This window comes from Rhincodon typus, chromosome 31 (assembly GCF_021869965.1).
Source record: "Rhincodon typus isolate 14 chromosome 31, sRhiTyp1.1, whole genome shotgun sequence".
Taxonomy (NCBI): Eukaryota; Metazoa; Chordata; class Chondrichthyes; order Orectolobiformes; family Rhincodontidae; genus Rhincodon; species Rhincodon typus.
In genome coordinates, this window is record NC_063362.1 from 1,495,703 (window position 1) to 1,514,000 (window position 18,298).

Consider the following 18,298-nt stretch of genomic DNA (forward strand, 5'->3'; position numbering starts at 1 on the left):
CCAGGTGGGTGTGAGGCTAGAGTACCAGGTGGGTGTGAGGCTAGAGTTCCAGCAGGCTCTGAAGCTGGGGTACCAGGTGGGTGTGAGGCTCGGTTATCAGGTTGCTGAGACAGTAGCAAGCGAGTGAGTGCTTGGAGTGAGTCAGGATGGGTCCAGTTGGGAAGTGGTCCTGGAGATCTTGGAGTAAAATGGGGGATTGAAGGGAGTTGGAGGTTGAGTCACCCCAAAGGATGGGGTCTAGTTTGGGGGAAGGGAGTTGGGAATTGGGGATCAGGTTCAGCGGAACAGGGCTGGGAGGTTGTGTAAGGCTGAGCTGTGTGGATTCAGCCAGGAATCAGAAGGTGGGGTGTGACAAGGGCAGAGTTTGTGGTTGGTGAGGTGGGGTCAGTTTCATGGTTATCTAGGAGTTTGAGCAGGTTTGAATCCCAGTAACTTTTGCCAGTTAACTGTTGAGTGAAGTCAGCTGGAATCCTCCAAGGTCTCTAACTTAGAGTTTCCAAACTCTAAATAACTGGGTAATTGCCCTTCATGAGTCCAAACTTGTGGGCAACTCCTGATGAGTTCAGCTGTATCTGACCGTCCATGTGGCCACGATACACAACTCCTGTCAATACTACCTCAACAACAACCTTCCCATCACAGCATCAGTTTTCACAGTTTACTGAGGGGGTCATTTCCCCAAAACCAAAGCCAAGAAACTTAGCAGAAAGACATTATTCCTCTATTTTTAATGTTTGGCCATACATGATTAAATTTGTTCTTTCTCAAATCACATGTTCAGCAATGTATTACACACTTCTGCAGCAGGTGGGACTTAAACCTGGGCTTCCTGAAGGTAGGGACACTACCACTGCACCACAAAATCCCTAAATGATTAATTTGTTAAGAAGTTATTGAATTTGTTAGTATCTTTGTTGAGAGAAACATGTGGAGCCTGTTAATTGTCTCTGCTCATAGAACTGAGCGGGACAGTCTCCATGGCACAATTGGTCAGTACCTTCAGCTGTTACCTGAAAGGTTCGTGGTTCAAAACCTACCAGGGGATGCTCTCTTTGAAAGGGCCCTCTTGTGGTGCAGTGGCAGTGTCCCTATTCCTGCAGCAGGAGGCCCAGGTTCAAATCCCACCTGCTCCAGAGGTGTGTAATAATATCTCTGAACAGGCTGATTAGAAAAATAGGTTAATTTAAAGAAAAAACATAGTATTGCAATTTGTTAAGACACACCTCTCGAGCAGGTGGGACTTGGGCTGGGGCCTCCCACCTCTAAGGTAGGGATAATACCACAGTGCCACAAGAGCCTCTAATAACCTTAGTAACAATGTATATATTTTTAATTTGCACCTGATTGCTGCCATGTAATAAACAATGTGTTGTCTAAGCAAAGCATCCCCTGTCATTGAGATTCACTCACGTTTTCCCTCTGTCATGGTAAATGAAAAAGACCCACAGCAGTTGCAATTAGCTGGATGCCCAATGAGAGACTGAACAAGTCAGGAAACTTTCTCAACAAAAGAAATGTGTCTTGCTTTCAGTCTCACCAGCTGATTGGAATTGAGTAACATTGATAAGACTTTAATTGAAGAAGCTGTGATAATGTTGACATGCAGTTGATCGCTCTCCCAGTCGTCTGAAACTTGGACAGTGCTCTCATCTGGGTCATTGACTGTTGTGTTCATTGACTCAGTGCCTCCAGCTGCCTGTAGCTGCAACCAAGCCCATTGCCTTCAGCTCTAATTCATCTTGTTACTCGTCAATGTGGAAACTGATTGGTGAGCAGTGAAAGTGTTTCACAGAATCTCAGAATTATTACAGTGTGGCAGGAGGTCATTTGGCCCATCATGCCTGCACTTCAATATTTCACTGGTTTGTGACCTGTGTGGCCATAGTAAACGGATAATGAATATTGCTGCAGATCAAGTTAAATAAAATGAGAAATAGTGAGAACTGCCAATGCTGGAGTCAGAGACAACACAGTGTGGAGCTGGAGGAACACAGCAGGCCAGGCAGCATCAGAGGAGCAGGAAAGCTGACGTTTCAGATTGGGTAACCCCATTTCTGAAGAAGGGTCCTGACCCGAAACATCAACTTTCCTGCTCCTCTGGTGCCGCCTGGCCTGCTGTGTACCTCCAGCTCCACACTGTGTTACCTATAAATAAAATGAGAAGTTAGTTTTATCCAATACTGTTACAATAAGGAAGGTTGCTGTATTGAGCAAAACTGAAGATGATTTCAAGAGAAATGAGTCAAAGCCTTTAGAAAGTTGCCTAGGAACAGAGCAAAAACAAAAGCTATTGAGATATACAGAATAATCAGGGTTACAGGTTAGCACTGAAAACAAATGAATGGAATGTAAAACTGGTACATAGCCCTGAATAAATTTGTCTTACAAAAAACTGGAGAAAGCTGAGCAGGACTATTAAGTGAAGGAACAATGGGATAAAAGGATAGAAATTTAATCTACCTTGTGATGTGATTCCATGTGCCGTGAATTTACCTCTGAAAATGTGGGCCTAATTCTTGTGATATTTTCCCTCCTTTGACTCAGACTATAATGAGTCATGGGTACTTGGAATATTTGCCCTCATTTGTGAAAAGAAAACATACAATTAGAGAGGGCACAATGCCAATGTAGATAAAGAGCATTAAATAGCATTTAATGACTCATTTTGTTTTGTGCTTTTAATCATATAAGAGTGCATTGAAAACAAAATCACATCAGAACGAAAGAATAAATCCATGTAAAGTAATAAATAAAAGTCCCATCTGTTAGAGAGGGAAGGTAAACTTTTGACATTTTTAAACATGAGATGTTCTACAGAAAGCGCCAGATTTGCAACAACTATTCTCATCATTTCTAAAATAAAGGACAATAGTTTGCAATTCCAGTGATTGAAGGTTTTTACAGAAAGCAGCCATAAAGCTGCTGTTTTCAATTTTTTAAATGTTTTTCAACTATTTGCCTTTTTGTTAGCAAACTGTTATTCAAACGCTGTTTCTGTTATGTGTCAAATGTAAGCTTTCTCTGCATGTGGGGTGACGCTTTGCTGTTCATATTTAGCACTTGTACCCTTATGTCATGCAAATGTTCAATCAATTTTAACATTAGGAGTTGGAATTAAAGGCTTTTTCTTTAGACTGAAATTAGATGCATTTAATGTAACTTTTTTGCAGCAAGATCTGGAGAATTAATATTGAAGCAGTTTAAATAAGGTAAGTTCAGAACTGGATTAAGTTTAGTTTTATTTTAAATTCCAACACTCTCTAAACTAACATGACTAATTTAGTGACATTGTTTAATTTGTTTGCCTCTGAATAAGTGTTTTGTGCTGTATACTTTAATAGTGATTGGTCTGTCTCTGTGAATCGCGTTAGAATTTGGCAATTTTCAGAGCTGAATGCTGACAAATTCTAAGAATGGCACAGAACTGAAATTAGCTTCTAATCTTTAATTGCTAATTTCCCCTAACACTTAAATCCAAGCCAAGGGTGGTATATCTGAACAAAGGCAACTATGTCAGTAGGGTAATTTAGCTAAGGTAAACTGGGCAACGAGAATTTGAAGATATGATGACAGATTAGCAATGGCAAACATTTACAGAATTAATTCATAATTTGCAACAAGCATACGTTCAACCACTTGGTAGTACAGAACTTAAATTTTGATGCAAAGAGAGACACATTGCTGTAGCTTTTCAAAAAAATGTAGATTTCCTTAAAAAGCCCCACAGGAAACATGGTCCAAGTGTGGCTAATGAGAGACTTTAAAGATGATATTAGATACAGAAAGAGGTTCAGCATGTTGTCAAAAAGAAAACTAGTGAATATTTTAGAATTTGGCAACATCTGACTAAGAAACTAGAGTAACTGGACTGTAAAGGTTCCTGTAAGTTTGTAAATAGCAAGTAAATAACGCTGCCTTAGAGACAGAAGAATTAATGAGGAAGAAAGAAATGACAAAAATATTAAACAATTAATTTGTAAATTTTCATAATAGATACAAAAGAAGCTTCAGAAGTACAGTAAAAGGAGAATGAAATTGGGCATATCCCCGTAATGGAGATAGTACAATTGGACTAAAAGCCAATAGGAAGCTCCATGGAGCTGACAGTCATCACCTTAGAGTTTGAAGAGAGAATGCATTGGTTGGCACTTCGAAATTGTCTAGATTCTAGATCAATCCCACGGACTGTAAAATCAAAAAGATAACAGTGCTGTTCAAGAAAGGAGAGAGAATGCAGGAAAGTGGACCAAAGGGTCTGTTTTCATGCTGTATGACTCTATGGCTCTATAACTATCAGTCAGATAGCACCTGTGGAGAGAGAAACAGGGACAACTGATTATTTCCCCCAGCATTTGCTGCTTTTGTTTAGATTTCAAACATCCACGGTATTTTGTTTTTATTTAGCTATTGACCAGTAGATTCATAAGAATTTTTGTAGCACACGAAGAGGCCCTTTGGCCAATTGTATCTGTGCCAGTCATCAAATGCCCATCCATTCTAATCCCATTTTCCAGCACTCTCTGCTGGTTGGAATCATACCTGACACACAGGAAGATGGTTGTGGTTGTTGGTGGTCAGTCATCTCAGCTCCAGGACATCTCTGCAGGAGTTCCTCACGGTAGTGTCCAAAGCCCAACCGTCCTCAGTTGCTTCATCAATGACCTTCCCTCCATCATAAGGTCAGAAGTGGGAGTGTTCACTTAAGGATTGCGTAATGTTTAACACCATTTGCATCTCCCCAGAGACTGAATCAGTCCATGTCCAAATGGAGCAAGACCTGGACAGTATCCAGGCTTGGGCTGTAAAATGTTGGAGAATGATACAGGAAGTGACCGGGGACAGTCCTTTCTGTGACTGACAGGATGACACTGGCAAGGCCACATGAGTTAGTGATGATAGTGGGGGCTCCCTGTCACTGACAGATCGGAGAGAACTGAACTTTGAAGATTGAGAACAGTCATCATTCCAAAGGAGATGTGAGTTACGCACGATCTGCCTCCATCTCCTTGGAACCCCACCTTTCCTGGGCTCCAAACTTGACTTTACAAAGCCCCTCTCCCACCCCAGACCACATCCATCCCCACAACTCCACCAACCCCCTCCAGGCCCAAATTCTCCCATCGACGCTGACCTTTTCAAAACACTGCATCAATGACCTGGCCCCTTTGTCTCTTTGCACCCTGGTTTGATAGCCAACCAGGCCCACTACCTACCAGGCCCACTGCCCAGCTGTACTTTACCCTCACACTTTGGTTACATACTTATCATTTGACAGAAGCTGTCAAAGTGGATTTTTGCGAATTGGGACATTTAAATTTCCGAATACAGCAGCTAACGGTTGTGAGAAAAGAGCTGGATTTCTCTTAGAGTTCTGTGCTCATAGGAACTGTGAGAATGGACATACAGCTCTGCAGTTCTGAAGGGTACTGACTGGAATCTCCTGAATGCAGAGCACTTTCTGCTCATAAAGAGGAATCTGTGTGAGTTTGTCACTGTTTGGAAAATGTCACCTGATAAGTTTGGCTGGAATTTAAAAATACAGAGGATGAGATACTACAGTTTGGAAAGCAGTATTGTGACATCAATAAGAAATGTTTTTCTCATACTTGAGGAAGTTTGAGGATTCTGAGTGTGAATTCACCTGAATGTGACAGCACCATGTGGTGTTGTTGAGTTGTTTCCCTGAAGAAAACATATTTTGCCGACCCAGTGGATGTCATAAACCAGTGCAAGGTCTAACAATTAGCTTATGTTCTTTGGCAATTACACTCACAGCCATGTATTAACAATTCTGGTCTTACACCTGTATGCTGTCTAATTTCTCTCATTCGATTCCTCTGTCAATGTTGTTACTTCAGTGAAACCTGCGTAAACAGCCTCCTACCAGAGAGAAAATGGTCACCCATTTGGCACAGCCAAATAACTTGGGACTAAATTAAACAAGGGGCACTGAATCTCAAGTCTCCAACAAATGACAAACCTCATTCAGCTCTTAATGCACTAAGCTGTTTGACATTTTCAGACATGGAATTGAGAATTCAGCTGCAGCTTTTGTAGAGTGAGGGCCTGCTAACCCAGTTTCCATCAATGAGGACAACTGGCTCTTTCTGCAGTTGGATTCCCAGCTACTGTGCATGCTGGGTAAAAAGCTGTACACTTTACTGACAACATTTAACTTGCAAGCAATGAGCCTTTTAAAAATAAGGATACCTACAATGAGAATGTTAGTCCTGATTTAGTCCTAATATACAGATTTCACTGTATTTTCCATCATTATTTCAAGGTGTTACAATCAGTAATGCTCTCATTTTAGGCAAGTTCATGTAACAATTATTTCAAAATAGCCAGTACATCAATTGACACAGATCAGGGGGCAAACTCCCATCTCATAGGAAAATGGATGTGGTTGTTGAAGGTGAGTCTAATCAGCTCCAGGACATCTCTGCAGGAGTTCCTCAGGGTAGTGTCCCAGGCCCATCTTCATGCTGCTTCATCAATGACCTTCCCTCCATCATAAAGTTCAGAAGTGGGAATGTTTACCTATGATTACACAATGTTCAGCACCGTTCACGGTTCCTCAGATATTGAAGCAGTCCGTGTTCAAATGCAACAAGATCCGGATAGTGTAGATGTTTGGGCTGATCAGTGACAGTAACATTTGCACCACACAAATGCCAGGCAGTGACCATCTTCAATGAAAGAGAATCTAACTATCACAACTCGACGTTCAATGTCATCACCATCACTCCATTGACCAAAAACTGAACATCTCCAGAAACATAAATACTGTGACTATAAGAACAGGTCAGAAGGTAGGAGTTCTGTGGCAAATAACTCACCTCCTGACTCCCCAAAGCCTGTCCATCACCTACACGGCACAAGTCAGGAGTGTGAGGGAATACTCCCCACTTGCCTGGATGGGTGCAGCTCCAACAACACTCAAGAAGCTGAACACCATCCAGGACAAAGCAGCCTCCGCTTGATTGGCACCACATTCACAAACACCCAGTCCCTCCTCCACCGACACTCAGTAGCAGCAGTGTGTGCTATCTACAAGATACACTGCAGAAATTCATCAAGGCTCTTTGGAAAGTACCTTCCAAAAACATGACCACCACTATCTGGAAGGACAAGAGCAGCAGATACATGGGAACACCATTGGAACAAGGGCAACACAGTGGCTCGGTGGTTAGCACTGCTGCCTCCCAGTGCCAAGGACCCAGGTTTGATTCCACCCTGGGGTGACTGTCTGTGTGGAGTTTGTACATTCTCCCCATGTCTGCGTGTCTTTCCTCCGAGTGCTCCAATTTCCTCCCATAGTCCTAAGATGTGCAGGTTAGGTGGATTGGCCATGCTAAATGTGTGGATAGGGTGGGATGCCCTTCGGAGGGTTGGTGCAAACTCGATGGGCCTATTGGCATCTTCTGCACTGTAGGGATTCTATGACCACCTCCTGCAAATTCCCCTCCAAGCCACTCACCATCCTGACTTGGAAATATATTGCTGTTCATCCAGTGTTCCAGGGTCAAAATCTTGGAATTCCCTCCCTAATGGCTCTGTGGGTTTACCCACAGAAGATGGACTGCATCGGTTCAACAAGGCAGCTTATCACCACCTTCTCAAGGGCAACTGGGGACGGGCAATAAAAGCACAGAATTAAAGTGATGTATGATTTTTGTTTCGCTTTGAAAGTCAGTGACGATGCAGTACAATGCCAGCTCACACTAAGCTGTTAAACTTGTTTCAATGCAACACATAGAAACTTGTTTCTTTTGGTCGAAGTCCAGCATGTCTAAGTCCATTTGTAAATTGTTGGTCCAGACTGTATTTGGCTGACAGTTCCCTTTGGCAAGTCAGAACCTCCTAATCATACAATCCCTATAGCGTGGAAGCAGGCCATTCAGCCCATCAAGTCCACACCAAACCAACCCACCGAAGTGCATTCCCCCTCCCCCCCCACCAATATCCCTGTAACCCAGTATTTCCTATGTCTAACCCACTTACTCTGCACACCCCTGGACACAGTGGGTGATTTAACATGGCCAATCCACCTAGCCTGCACATCTTTGGACTGTGGGAGGAAACTGGAGCACCGAAAGGAAACCCACACAGACACGGGGAGAATGTGCAAACTCCACACAGACAGTTACCTGTGTCCCTGGTGCTAAGGCATCAGTGCTAACCATGGAGCCACCACACCGCTCCATAATATTACAGAAATTGTAAACTCCTCACCAGTTCATGGAAGAAAAGCTGTTTCTGGTCAAGAATATGCATTTGGGTAGTTTCAGTTAAAAATCTCAGAAGCCAGCAGTCTGGTTGAAAATCTTTCAAATAACAGGTCAAAACTGGAAAAATGTGCAATACCATACCTAGATGTTTTTAAAATATTTGTTTGAGACTAGTTACTCTGTAGTTGTGGAACTATTTAACAGATGATTTATAGCAACCTGAGCTATACACAGTGTGGCCTTATCAGATAAACTACTCTTTAGTCTATACTGTACTGACGTTCCCAAGCCTATTCAATTAGTTAAATAGATCATGCCTGATCTGTATCAAGACTCTGTTGATCTGCCTTTATCGATTTTTTGTAATACCCTAACTCAATACAAACTTATCAATTCCAGTTTGAAAAGTTTTGTCAGTGTGACACGTTGGGAAGTTCTCCAATTCTCAGCTTGCAGCCTCTTGAGGGGAGTGTTCCAGATTTTCAGTTCTATGTCTGGAAAAGTGTCCTGATTGCACAGCTCAGTAGCTGAGGTCTAAATCTAAGGTGGCATCTCTCTGGCCTGTGACTCCCCACCAGGGACATTTACTTCTCTACATTTATTGTTTTAAACACCTCTATTAGTTCTCCTCCTCAAACTTCTAACATAAAGGGAATTCATGCCACATTTATATAATCAGTCCTCCTAAGTTAACCCTATTTAAACACTGGTGACATTCCCATGACTGTACATACCACCTCCAAACTCATGAAAATCCAAAGGGACAGTGGATGCTGAAATCAGAAAGAAAAATAAATTGCTGGAAAAGCTCAGCAGGTCTGGCAGCATCTGTGAAGAGAAATCAGAGTTAATGTTTCAGGTCCAGTGACCCTTCCTCAGACCCTTATCCAAACTCATATCCGGGCTAATCAACATTCTGTGTCATTGAGGGATAACTTCTCCTGGTTGTGTTTTGACTCCTTCAAACTAAACCAATAGCTTTGGGACTCCTTTTTGTTCATGTCACACATGTTTTTATTGCTTTATCTATCCATATGTCTACATCTCTTTTCTGTTTTATGATTCATTATCTCTTATGCCTGAGAAAATAATCTTCACCAATTTGGAATCAAATAATTGATCTCGCTTTCACGCAGTGGACTCCTCCTACAGTTACTTAAATAAAAACCAAAAGAACTGTGGATGCTGTAAATCAGAAACAAAAACATAAATTGCTGAGAAAGCTCAGTTCTGAGGAAGGGTCACTCGACCCAAAACATCAACTCTGATTTCTCTCCACAGATGCTGCCGGACCTGCTGCATTTCTTCAGCAATTTCTGTTTTTGTTACAGTTACTTACTTAGTCTGCCTGTACCACTTTAGTTTTTGCTCCTGCCCTTCCTAACACTGTACCATCAGCAAACCTCAATGAACACTTTCTGTTCCTTTATCCAAGTTAGTAATATTTCTGTGGAAAAAACTGAGGAGCAGGATGGGGGTCCCTGAGAAATACCACTTCCTTGAACCTATGAATCAGAGAACATTCTCTTTCACCTCACTGCTTCCACCTCCTACCTCCCAACCAATTACTAACCCACAACATATTACTGATTTGATTTTAAAGATTAAATGGAATGATCTCTCATGGAGCTTTGTGCATTTTAATGCAGTTGCTATCTGGGATTTGTTAGATAAACATGTGATATCTCAAGCATGCAAAGCAAGATTACAGAATTGAAAAGGTTTGGAATCTTGGGACTGCCCATAATCTGAGAAAGAAGAGTGAAAATATTTATGGGTAAGAAGATTTGAAAGATTCAAAATATCTTAACCACGGGAATGACGACTCACTTTTAAATAATCAGGAATTTGTTTTCAAAGAGCAATTCTCAGTCTGCCTCCAGTCTTCACAATATATATTCAATGTCTATGATTGGGTTTGTATCAACTTGATCCAATGATGTTGAGAATAATCTTCATGCTTTTGATTTTGTAGAATTACCAAAAAAGACACAAGCTTATGGAGTTGAGGAGAACCCGAATGTCTGCCACAAATGAAGATGACGCCTTACACTCTAAAGGAAACCAGCAGAAACCAGGATTGTAAAAATGAAGAATTTATTTGGAATTTAGAAATATATTCTCAAACTGCATTGCACTTTGTTGGAGATTCAGTTTCAACTGCCTCTGTGTGAAACTATTGTGATTGTCTAAGTCTTGTGTTTTGGTGTTAATATTGTCATTGGACATAGTGTAAAAGCACAAATGGTGAAGTGAGTGGCGCACGATCAATGCTGTCAAACACTGCATTAGGCCTATTTATGGATTGTTGCTGTGTTTTGGTGATTATTTGCTAAAGCTGGCTAGATATCATCACTTTTGAATGGAAAAGATGTAAATATGCTTTTGTAAATAATGCGAAATAAAAATCTTAAATGTCACAATCAAAATGATCTAAACTGTTGTTTTCTCATAAACACTGGACCCAGTTGTGTGAACTGTACATACGGAGGCTAGGAGGATTAGTCTCTGATACTGGCTCTTGTTAAAGTCACCCACAAAGGTTTCAAAGACACTTTAATTAATGTTTCTGCCTAAATTATTGTGTTCTGTTTTGTTCAAACTTTCCACTGAAAGTGCTGAGTTGTACAAACGATCAGTGCTGTTTCTCCAGCTTCTGTTGAGCTTCACTGGAGTATTGCAGCAGGCTGAGGGACGGATTGGTGAGCGTGAGAGAAAGCTCTGATATTGAAATGACGAGTGACTAGAAGCGCAGGGTCATGCTTGTGGCCTGAGTGAAGATGTTCTTTAAAGCAATCATCCAAAGTGGATTTGACTGCATCTTTTAAAACCTCATTCATGGCTAGCTGGGCGAGCATTTACAGCTAAATACTCATGGTCCTTGTAACCCAAAAAAGCACAATCCACCGTTACCTCCATGACAGACCACAACACGGCCAGACACACTAGTCATCCTACTGTACATCAGAGACCTATCAGAGATGACCACAAGACTACTCAGACCCATAGGCATCAGGGTAGCCCACAAACCAACAACCACCCTGTGACAGCTACTGATGGATGTAAAGGATCCTATACCCACAACCAATAAAATTAATGTAATATACAACATACCATGCAAGTACGGTGAGAAACATTACATAGGCCAAAGTGGAAGAAAACTGACAATAAGGATACACAAACACCAACTAGCCACCAAGAGACATGACCAATTGTCACTAGTCTCAACACACATGGACAACGAGGGACACAAATGTGACTGGAACAACACATCCATAACAGCACAAGCCAAACAGAGACATGCCAGGGAATTCCTGGAGGCCTGGCATTCCAACCGGAACTCCATCAACAAACACATTGAACTGGACCCGATATACAAACCACTGAAAAACAGAACCAGAAGTAATGCCAACCGCCCCAGCAAAGCCAGGCATATAAATAACAAGTGGTACAGAACACCAACACTTCACTGGAGGCGCACTGACGATGTTACCCAGCAGGGTGACAAAACGTCTACAACCAAACCCACCGGCTTGGCAAGCAAGTCTACAACCTCATCCACAACCCAAGCTACAGAACTTCTTCGGATAGGGAAATAATACAGGGAAATGGCATTGAGTTGACTAATCAGCCATGATCTAAAATTGGTGCAATGGTCTTGAGAGGCTGAATGGCCTCCTGCTCCTAATGAGAGAAATGCAAGTAAATTATTGCTTCACCTGAGCAGAGCATTTGGGGTATTGGACACTGTGAGGAGAGAGAAGGTAATGGGAGGGCGTGGACTCACATCTGCTGTGATTATGTGGGAAGTTGGCCCTGGAATGGGATGAGATGTCGGAGATGATCGAGGAGTGGAGCAAGCTGGCACAGGCAATGGTTCCTTTCGAATCTGACAGAGGGCTTTTCTCCATATGCTTGGTGTCTTCCTGAAAAAGCCTGCTGTGTTCGGATCAGTCAAAACCAGGATTCCCGTGAGTCAGTGGGAATGTTTACTCTCTTCAGGGATGGTTTGAGGACTTTGCTAAAGCTGGGACTTTGTTCCCTGGAGCATCAGAGGCTGAGGAGTGACCTTATAGAGGTTTATAAAATCATGAGGGGCATGGATAGGGTGAATAGCCAAGGTTTTTTTCCCAGGGTAGGGGAGTTCAAAACTTGAGGGCCTATACAGTCATAGAATCATACAGCATGGAAACAGATCCTTCAGCCCAACTCGTCTGTGCTGACCAAGTTTCCCAAACCAAACTAGTCCCACTTGCCTGTGTTTGGCCCATATCCCTCTAAACCTCTCCTGCTCATATACCTGTCCAAATACCTTTTAAATGTTGTAACTGTACCTGCTTCAACCACTTCCTCTGGCAGGTCATACCCCATATGAAGCACTCTGTGTAATAAAGTTACCCCTCAGGTCCCTTTTTAAATCTTTCTCTTCTCACCTTAAAAATATACCCCCTCATTTTGAACTCCCCCAACATAGAGAAAAGACTTTTGCTACTCACCTCATGATTTTATAACTCTCTATAAGGTCACCCCTCAACCTCTTACACTCCAGTGAAAAATAACCCAGCCTATCCAACTTCTCTCTGTAACTCAAACCCTCCAGTCCCGGTAACATCCTGGTAAATCTTTTCTGAACCCTCTCCAATTTAATAATATCCTTCCTATAGCAAGGTGACCAGAACTGCACATAGTACTCCAACTTCACCAACATCATGTACAACCTCAATATGACATCCCAACTCCTATACTCAGTAGTCTGCACAATGAAGGCAAGCATGATCAACGCTTTCTTAACCACCCTAGCTACTAGTGATTCAGGTAATTTTCAAAGAACTGTGTACCTGAATCCCTAGGTCTCTCTGTTTTACAACACTCTCCAGGGCCCTACCATTAACTATATAAGTCCTGCCCTTGTTCATTTTACCAAAATGCAACACCTTGTATTTACCCAAATTAAACTCCTCAGTCCATTGGCCTAATTGATCAAGATCCCTTTGTAATCTTAGATAACCTTCTTCACTATCCACGATACCACCAATTTTGGTGACACCCATAAACTTATCAACCATGATTCCTAAATTCTCATCCAAATTGTTTATCTAAATGACAAACAAGAGTGGACCCAGCATCGACCCCTACGGAACACTACTGATCACAGGCCTCCAGTCCAAAAAAAACCCTCCAGCACTACTCTCTGTCCCCTACCACCAAGCTAATTTTGTATCCAATTGGCAAGCTACCATGTGGAACCTTGGCAAAGGCTTTGCTAAGTCCATATAGACAACGTCTACCACTCTGCCCTCATCTATCTTTTTAGTTACTTCCTCAAAAAACTCAATTAAGTGAAAGACAGGAACCTGAGGGTTAATATTTTTCACATAGAGGGTGGTTCCTGTGTGGAATGAACGAACTGAGGAAGTGATAGATGCAGGTACAGTTACAACATATAACAGACATTTGGACGGGTACATGGATAAGAAAGTTGTAATGGGATATGGGCCAAACGCAGGCAAATGGGGCTAGTTTGGGAAACTTTGTCGGCATGGATGAGTTGGATCGAGGGCTTTTTTTTTCATGCTTTATGACTCTATGACTATAAACAAAGTTAACATTTTGAATCCAGTGATCCTTTCTCAGAAGAAACAGGGTCATTGGACTTGAAACATTAACTCTGTTTCTCTCCATGGTTGCTGCCAGAGCTGCTGAGTTTCTCCAGCAATTTCTGTTTTTATTTCAGATCTCCAGCATCCCCAGTTCTTTGTTTTGTTTTATATTTTGGCAAAGTTTTTTTCACCTTGCACTCATCAGGACAATTCACAAGAATGCCACCATAAAGGGTAAAACAACATTGACACTGTATAAAGGAGAGGGCTGTATCAAGGAGTGGGCTTTGATCGCCAGAGGTGCTGCTGTGAAGGAACATTTGAATGATGACTGATAGTTAACGGCCAAGCTTTGGTTAAATTTAAACCAGACAGGTTGATCAAAGGCCTCAGAAGTGAACCAGAGAATGGCTGTCACCTATTTTGTTAAGTTGCGTATATTCTTTCTGTCTGCAAAGAACAGGACCCTATGTGTTAATTATTGTAACTTCTGATACATACAAACGCACTCACTGTGAGCCCAGTTGACAATCCTAAAGAGGTTGTCAGTGTAATGAATGCTCAACAAATCATGTCTTTTTCCAGGAATGCTCAAGAACATTATGTGACGTAATTTGAAAATCAGAACTTTAGATCCTTCAGTTCTAATTCCGATTATCTTGGTAAAGGAGAAATCAGAAAAGAACTGACCTCGAAAGGAGAATTTAGACCCTACTTTGACCATGGAAGAGGGAATTTCTATCAAAGGTAGGCAGTTGTAAGTGGTCTGCTATACTATGTTAACATTCACACAGCATAATCTCTCTAAACTTCCTCAGAGAAACCACACTCTGCCACAAAAGGGGATACCTGCTTTGGTATTTTGTGCCTCTTGGGCAAGAACCTCATTGCCAAATACGAAAAGAACCTGTATTCAGATCTACTGGCTTAAAGGATTGTCAAAACTCAAGGTAAGTTGATGTAATAAGTTAACTTATGCTGATGAGCCAGTTACCACCATGTTAAAGTATTTGCTTGACAACACTCTGCTCATATAGAATCCCTAACAGTGCAGAAGCAGGCCATTCAGCCCATGGAGTCCATACCAACCCTCTGGAGAGCATCCCACCCAGACCCACTCCATCCCTGTAACTCTATGGCTAACCCATCTAGCCTGCACATCCCTGGACACAAAAATAAAGTTGCTGGAAAAGCTCAGCAGTTCTGGCAGTATCTGTGCTGAAAAATTCAGAGTTAATGTTTCAGGTCCCTTCCCTCAGGGAATAGATCCCTGGACACAATGGGCAAATTTAGCATGGCCAATCCACCTAATGTACACATCTTTGGAATTTAGGAGGAAACTCATGTAGACACAGGGAGAATGTGCAAACTCTACACAGACAGTCACCTGAGTCTGGAATTGAAGCTGGATCGCTGGCACTGTGAGGCAGCAGTGCTAACCACTCAGCCACCCCCATCTATTGTTATACATACACAAATCTTTGTTCTTATATTTCTGATTGTTTAAGTTTTCTTTTTCTTTAGTTTGTAAATTATTCCACATATTAAACAATCACATTCTACCCTGTAAAAATTCCATTTTTGAATTTACTGATTCAAACCCAGTCTCTAAAACCAGCAACTAATGAGGTTCTATTTAAACCCAACATGACTATTTGTTGAAATGAAGCCTAGTTCCTGATAGAGTTGCTGTGTTACCTCCATGACCCTGGGGTAATACTTTTTCGCAGGTATAGACTCTAAACTGAATCTATACGAAACTGTTTATTCCCTCAGAAATGTGTACAGAAAATTAATATTTTATTTCAGAAAGGGAACAGCAAGTTAAATAACCTGAAACCCCATTTTGATCAGTTCCTTTGTATTGCTATGATAGTATTTAACTGGAACCCATGAAGGAATAGTTAACAATCAATGCTCCTTTCCCAGTTGATAGCTTGTGTACTAAAGATAGCAATTGTAATCTACATACAGACTGAATTTAGCAGGTTGGCAACGGAGCCTGCAAGATGAGTTCATAAAGTATTGTCAGAACTCTTTCTTAAAGCAGTATGTTTTCAAGTCTACTAGAGAGCAAGATAATAGTAGCCTCCTGGTAATGTGTAAAGAGACAGGATTAATTAATGATCTTGTTATAAGGACACTCCTAGGTAATAGTGACCATGATATAGTTGCCTTTTACATTAATTCTGAGGGAGAGAAGGTTGGACCAAAGTCCAGTGTTATAAACTTTAATATCAGCAATAATGAGTGCGTGAAAACAGAACCAGCTAAAGTGAACTGGGAAACTAAATTAAAGGATAGCTTGCTAGGGATACAGGAGCAGACACTTAAGGAGACCATAAGACACAGGAACAGAAATTAGGCCACTCGGCCCATTGAATCTGCTCCGCCATTCAATCATGGCTGATAAGTTTCTCAACCCCATTCTCCTGCTTTCTCCCCGTAACCCTTGATAATCAAGAACCTATCTATCTCAGTCTTAAATGTACTCAATGACCTGGCCTCCACAGCCTTCTGTGGCAGTGAATTCCATAGATTCACCACTCTCTGGCTGAAGAAGTTTCTCCTTATCTCCGTTCTGAAAGGTCTTCCCTTTACTCTAAGGCTGTGCCCTCAGGTCCTAGTCTCTCCCACCAATGGAAGCATCTTCCCAACATCCACTCTGTCCAGGCCATTCAGTATTTTGAAAGTTTCAATTAGATCCTTCTAAACTCCAACGAGTATAGTCCCAGAGTCCTCAAACGTTCCTCACATGTTAAGCTTTCCATTCCTGGGACCATTCTCATGAACTTCCTCTGAACCCGCTCCAGGGCCAGTACATCCTTCCTGAGATATGGGGCCCAAAACTGCACACAATACTCCAAATGTGGCCTGACCAGAGCCTTATAAAGCCTCAGTAGTACATCCCTACTTTTATATTCAAGTCCTCTCAAAATAAATGCCAACATTGCATTTGCCTTCCTGACTACTGACTCAACCTGCAAGTTTACCTTGATAGAATCCTGGACTAGAACTACTCAGAACATATCCATTCCAGTGAGAAAGAAAAGTTCTAAGTGAAGCAATCTGTTAGAAGATTGGGCTGTATATTACACAGTGAGTGGTAGTGCCTGGAACATGCTGCCAGAGGAGGTGATAAAAACAGAGATGATATCAAAGTTTAACAGGTATTTAGACAGACAGATGAATAGGCAGGGAATAGAGATATATGGACTACATGCGGGCAGATTGGATTAATTTGGAATGGCATCGTGGTCAGCATAGACATGGTGGGCCAAAGGGCCTGTTTCTGTGCTGTACTGATCTATGTTCTATCTAATATAATGAATGGTAAAAAATGACTAAAAGATTAATAAGCAGGGAGGAATTAGAGTACAAGAAAAAGCTAGCAATAGAAAAACAGAAGCTAAGAGTTTCTATGGGTATTTGGAAATGAAAAAGGCATGTAACATGAACATTGGTCCTCTAGCGAATAAGTCTTGGGTTTTTATATTGGGAACTAAGGCATTAGTGGAAGAACTAAACAGATGGTTTGTGACTGTTTTCAATGAAGATGCAAATAATAGAAATAATTGTGAATCAGAACATGAAAGGGTCGGAGGAACTTAAAAGAATAACAATCGCCAGATTCTGAGAAAATTATCAGAATGGAAAGCTTATAAATCTGCAGCTCCTGATGGAATCCATCCTAGGGCCCTGAAAACAGTGGCTGCTGAGAGAATAGATGCATTGGTTGTGGACCCTAGACACGGTGGAATTTAGCATTCAGTCTGAGAGGCAGGACCCTGGTTTGGAAATGAGGTTCGTTTCGCAGTAGTTTAACAGCAAAGACAGTTGGTTAGAAATGGTAGGTGTTTAAGAAGATAGTTTATTGCTCACAGCAAAGATATTTTTAAATTAAAAATGACAATGGCACTCACCTGTCATTTTAGATTGTCCAGGCTCTATGGAGAGGTAAACTTTTTGATAATTTTATTTTAACTTTTATCTAACAAATAATCAAAGGATAAAGGCAATGGCTTCATGGCACTAACACATAAGTAGCATCCCAGGAATCTGGGTTCAATTCTGAGTGTGGCAGAAAGTGAAATTTGAACTCAATTAAAAGTCTAGAATTAGAATTCTAATGATGACCATAGTCAATTGTTGTAAAAATCCATCTGGCTCATTAATGCCCTTTCGGGCAGGAAACTGCCATCCTTACCTGGTCTTGCCTTCACATGACTCCAAACCAACATCAATATGGTTGATTCTTAATTGCTGCCAGGTAAACCACTAGAGATAGTAGGAACTGCAGATGCTGGAGAATCTGAGACAACAAGGTGCAGAGTTGGATGAACACAGCAGGCGAAGCAGCATCAGAGGAGCAGAAAGGCTGACGTTTTGGGCCTAGACCCTTCTTCAGAAATTTTCAAATATTTCTGAAGAAGGGTCTAGGCCCGAAACGTCAGCCTTCCTGCTCCT

General features: G+C 41.6%; 1 protein-coding gene across 1 annotated transcript in view; it reads left to right on the forward strand.

Annotated features, from left to right (window-relative positions):
* rap1gapa (RAP1 GTPase activating protein a) overlaps positions 1-10,646 on the forward strand; it is a 151,761-nt gene extending 141,115 nt beyond the window's left edge. The window contains exon 23 of the mRNA XM_048614853.1: positions 10,207-10,646. Within this exon, the coding sequence (XP_048470810.1) occupies positions 10,207-10,317 (111 nt within the window). The 3' untranslated portion in view covers positions 10,318-10,646. The remainder of the gene's footprint in view (positions 1-10,206) is intronic.
* The last annotated feature ends 7,652 nt before the right edge of the window (positions 10,647-18,298 follow it).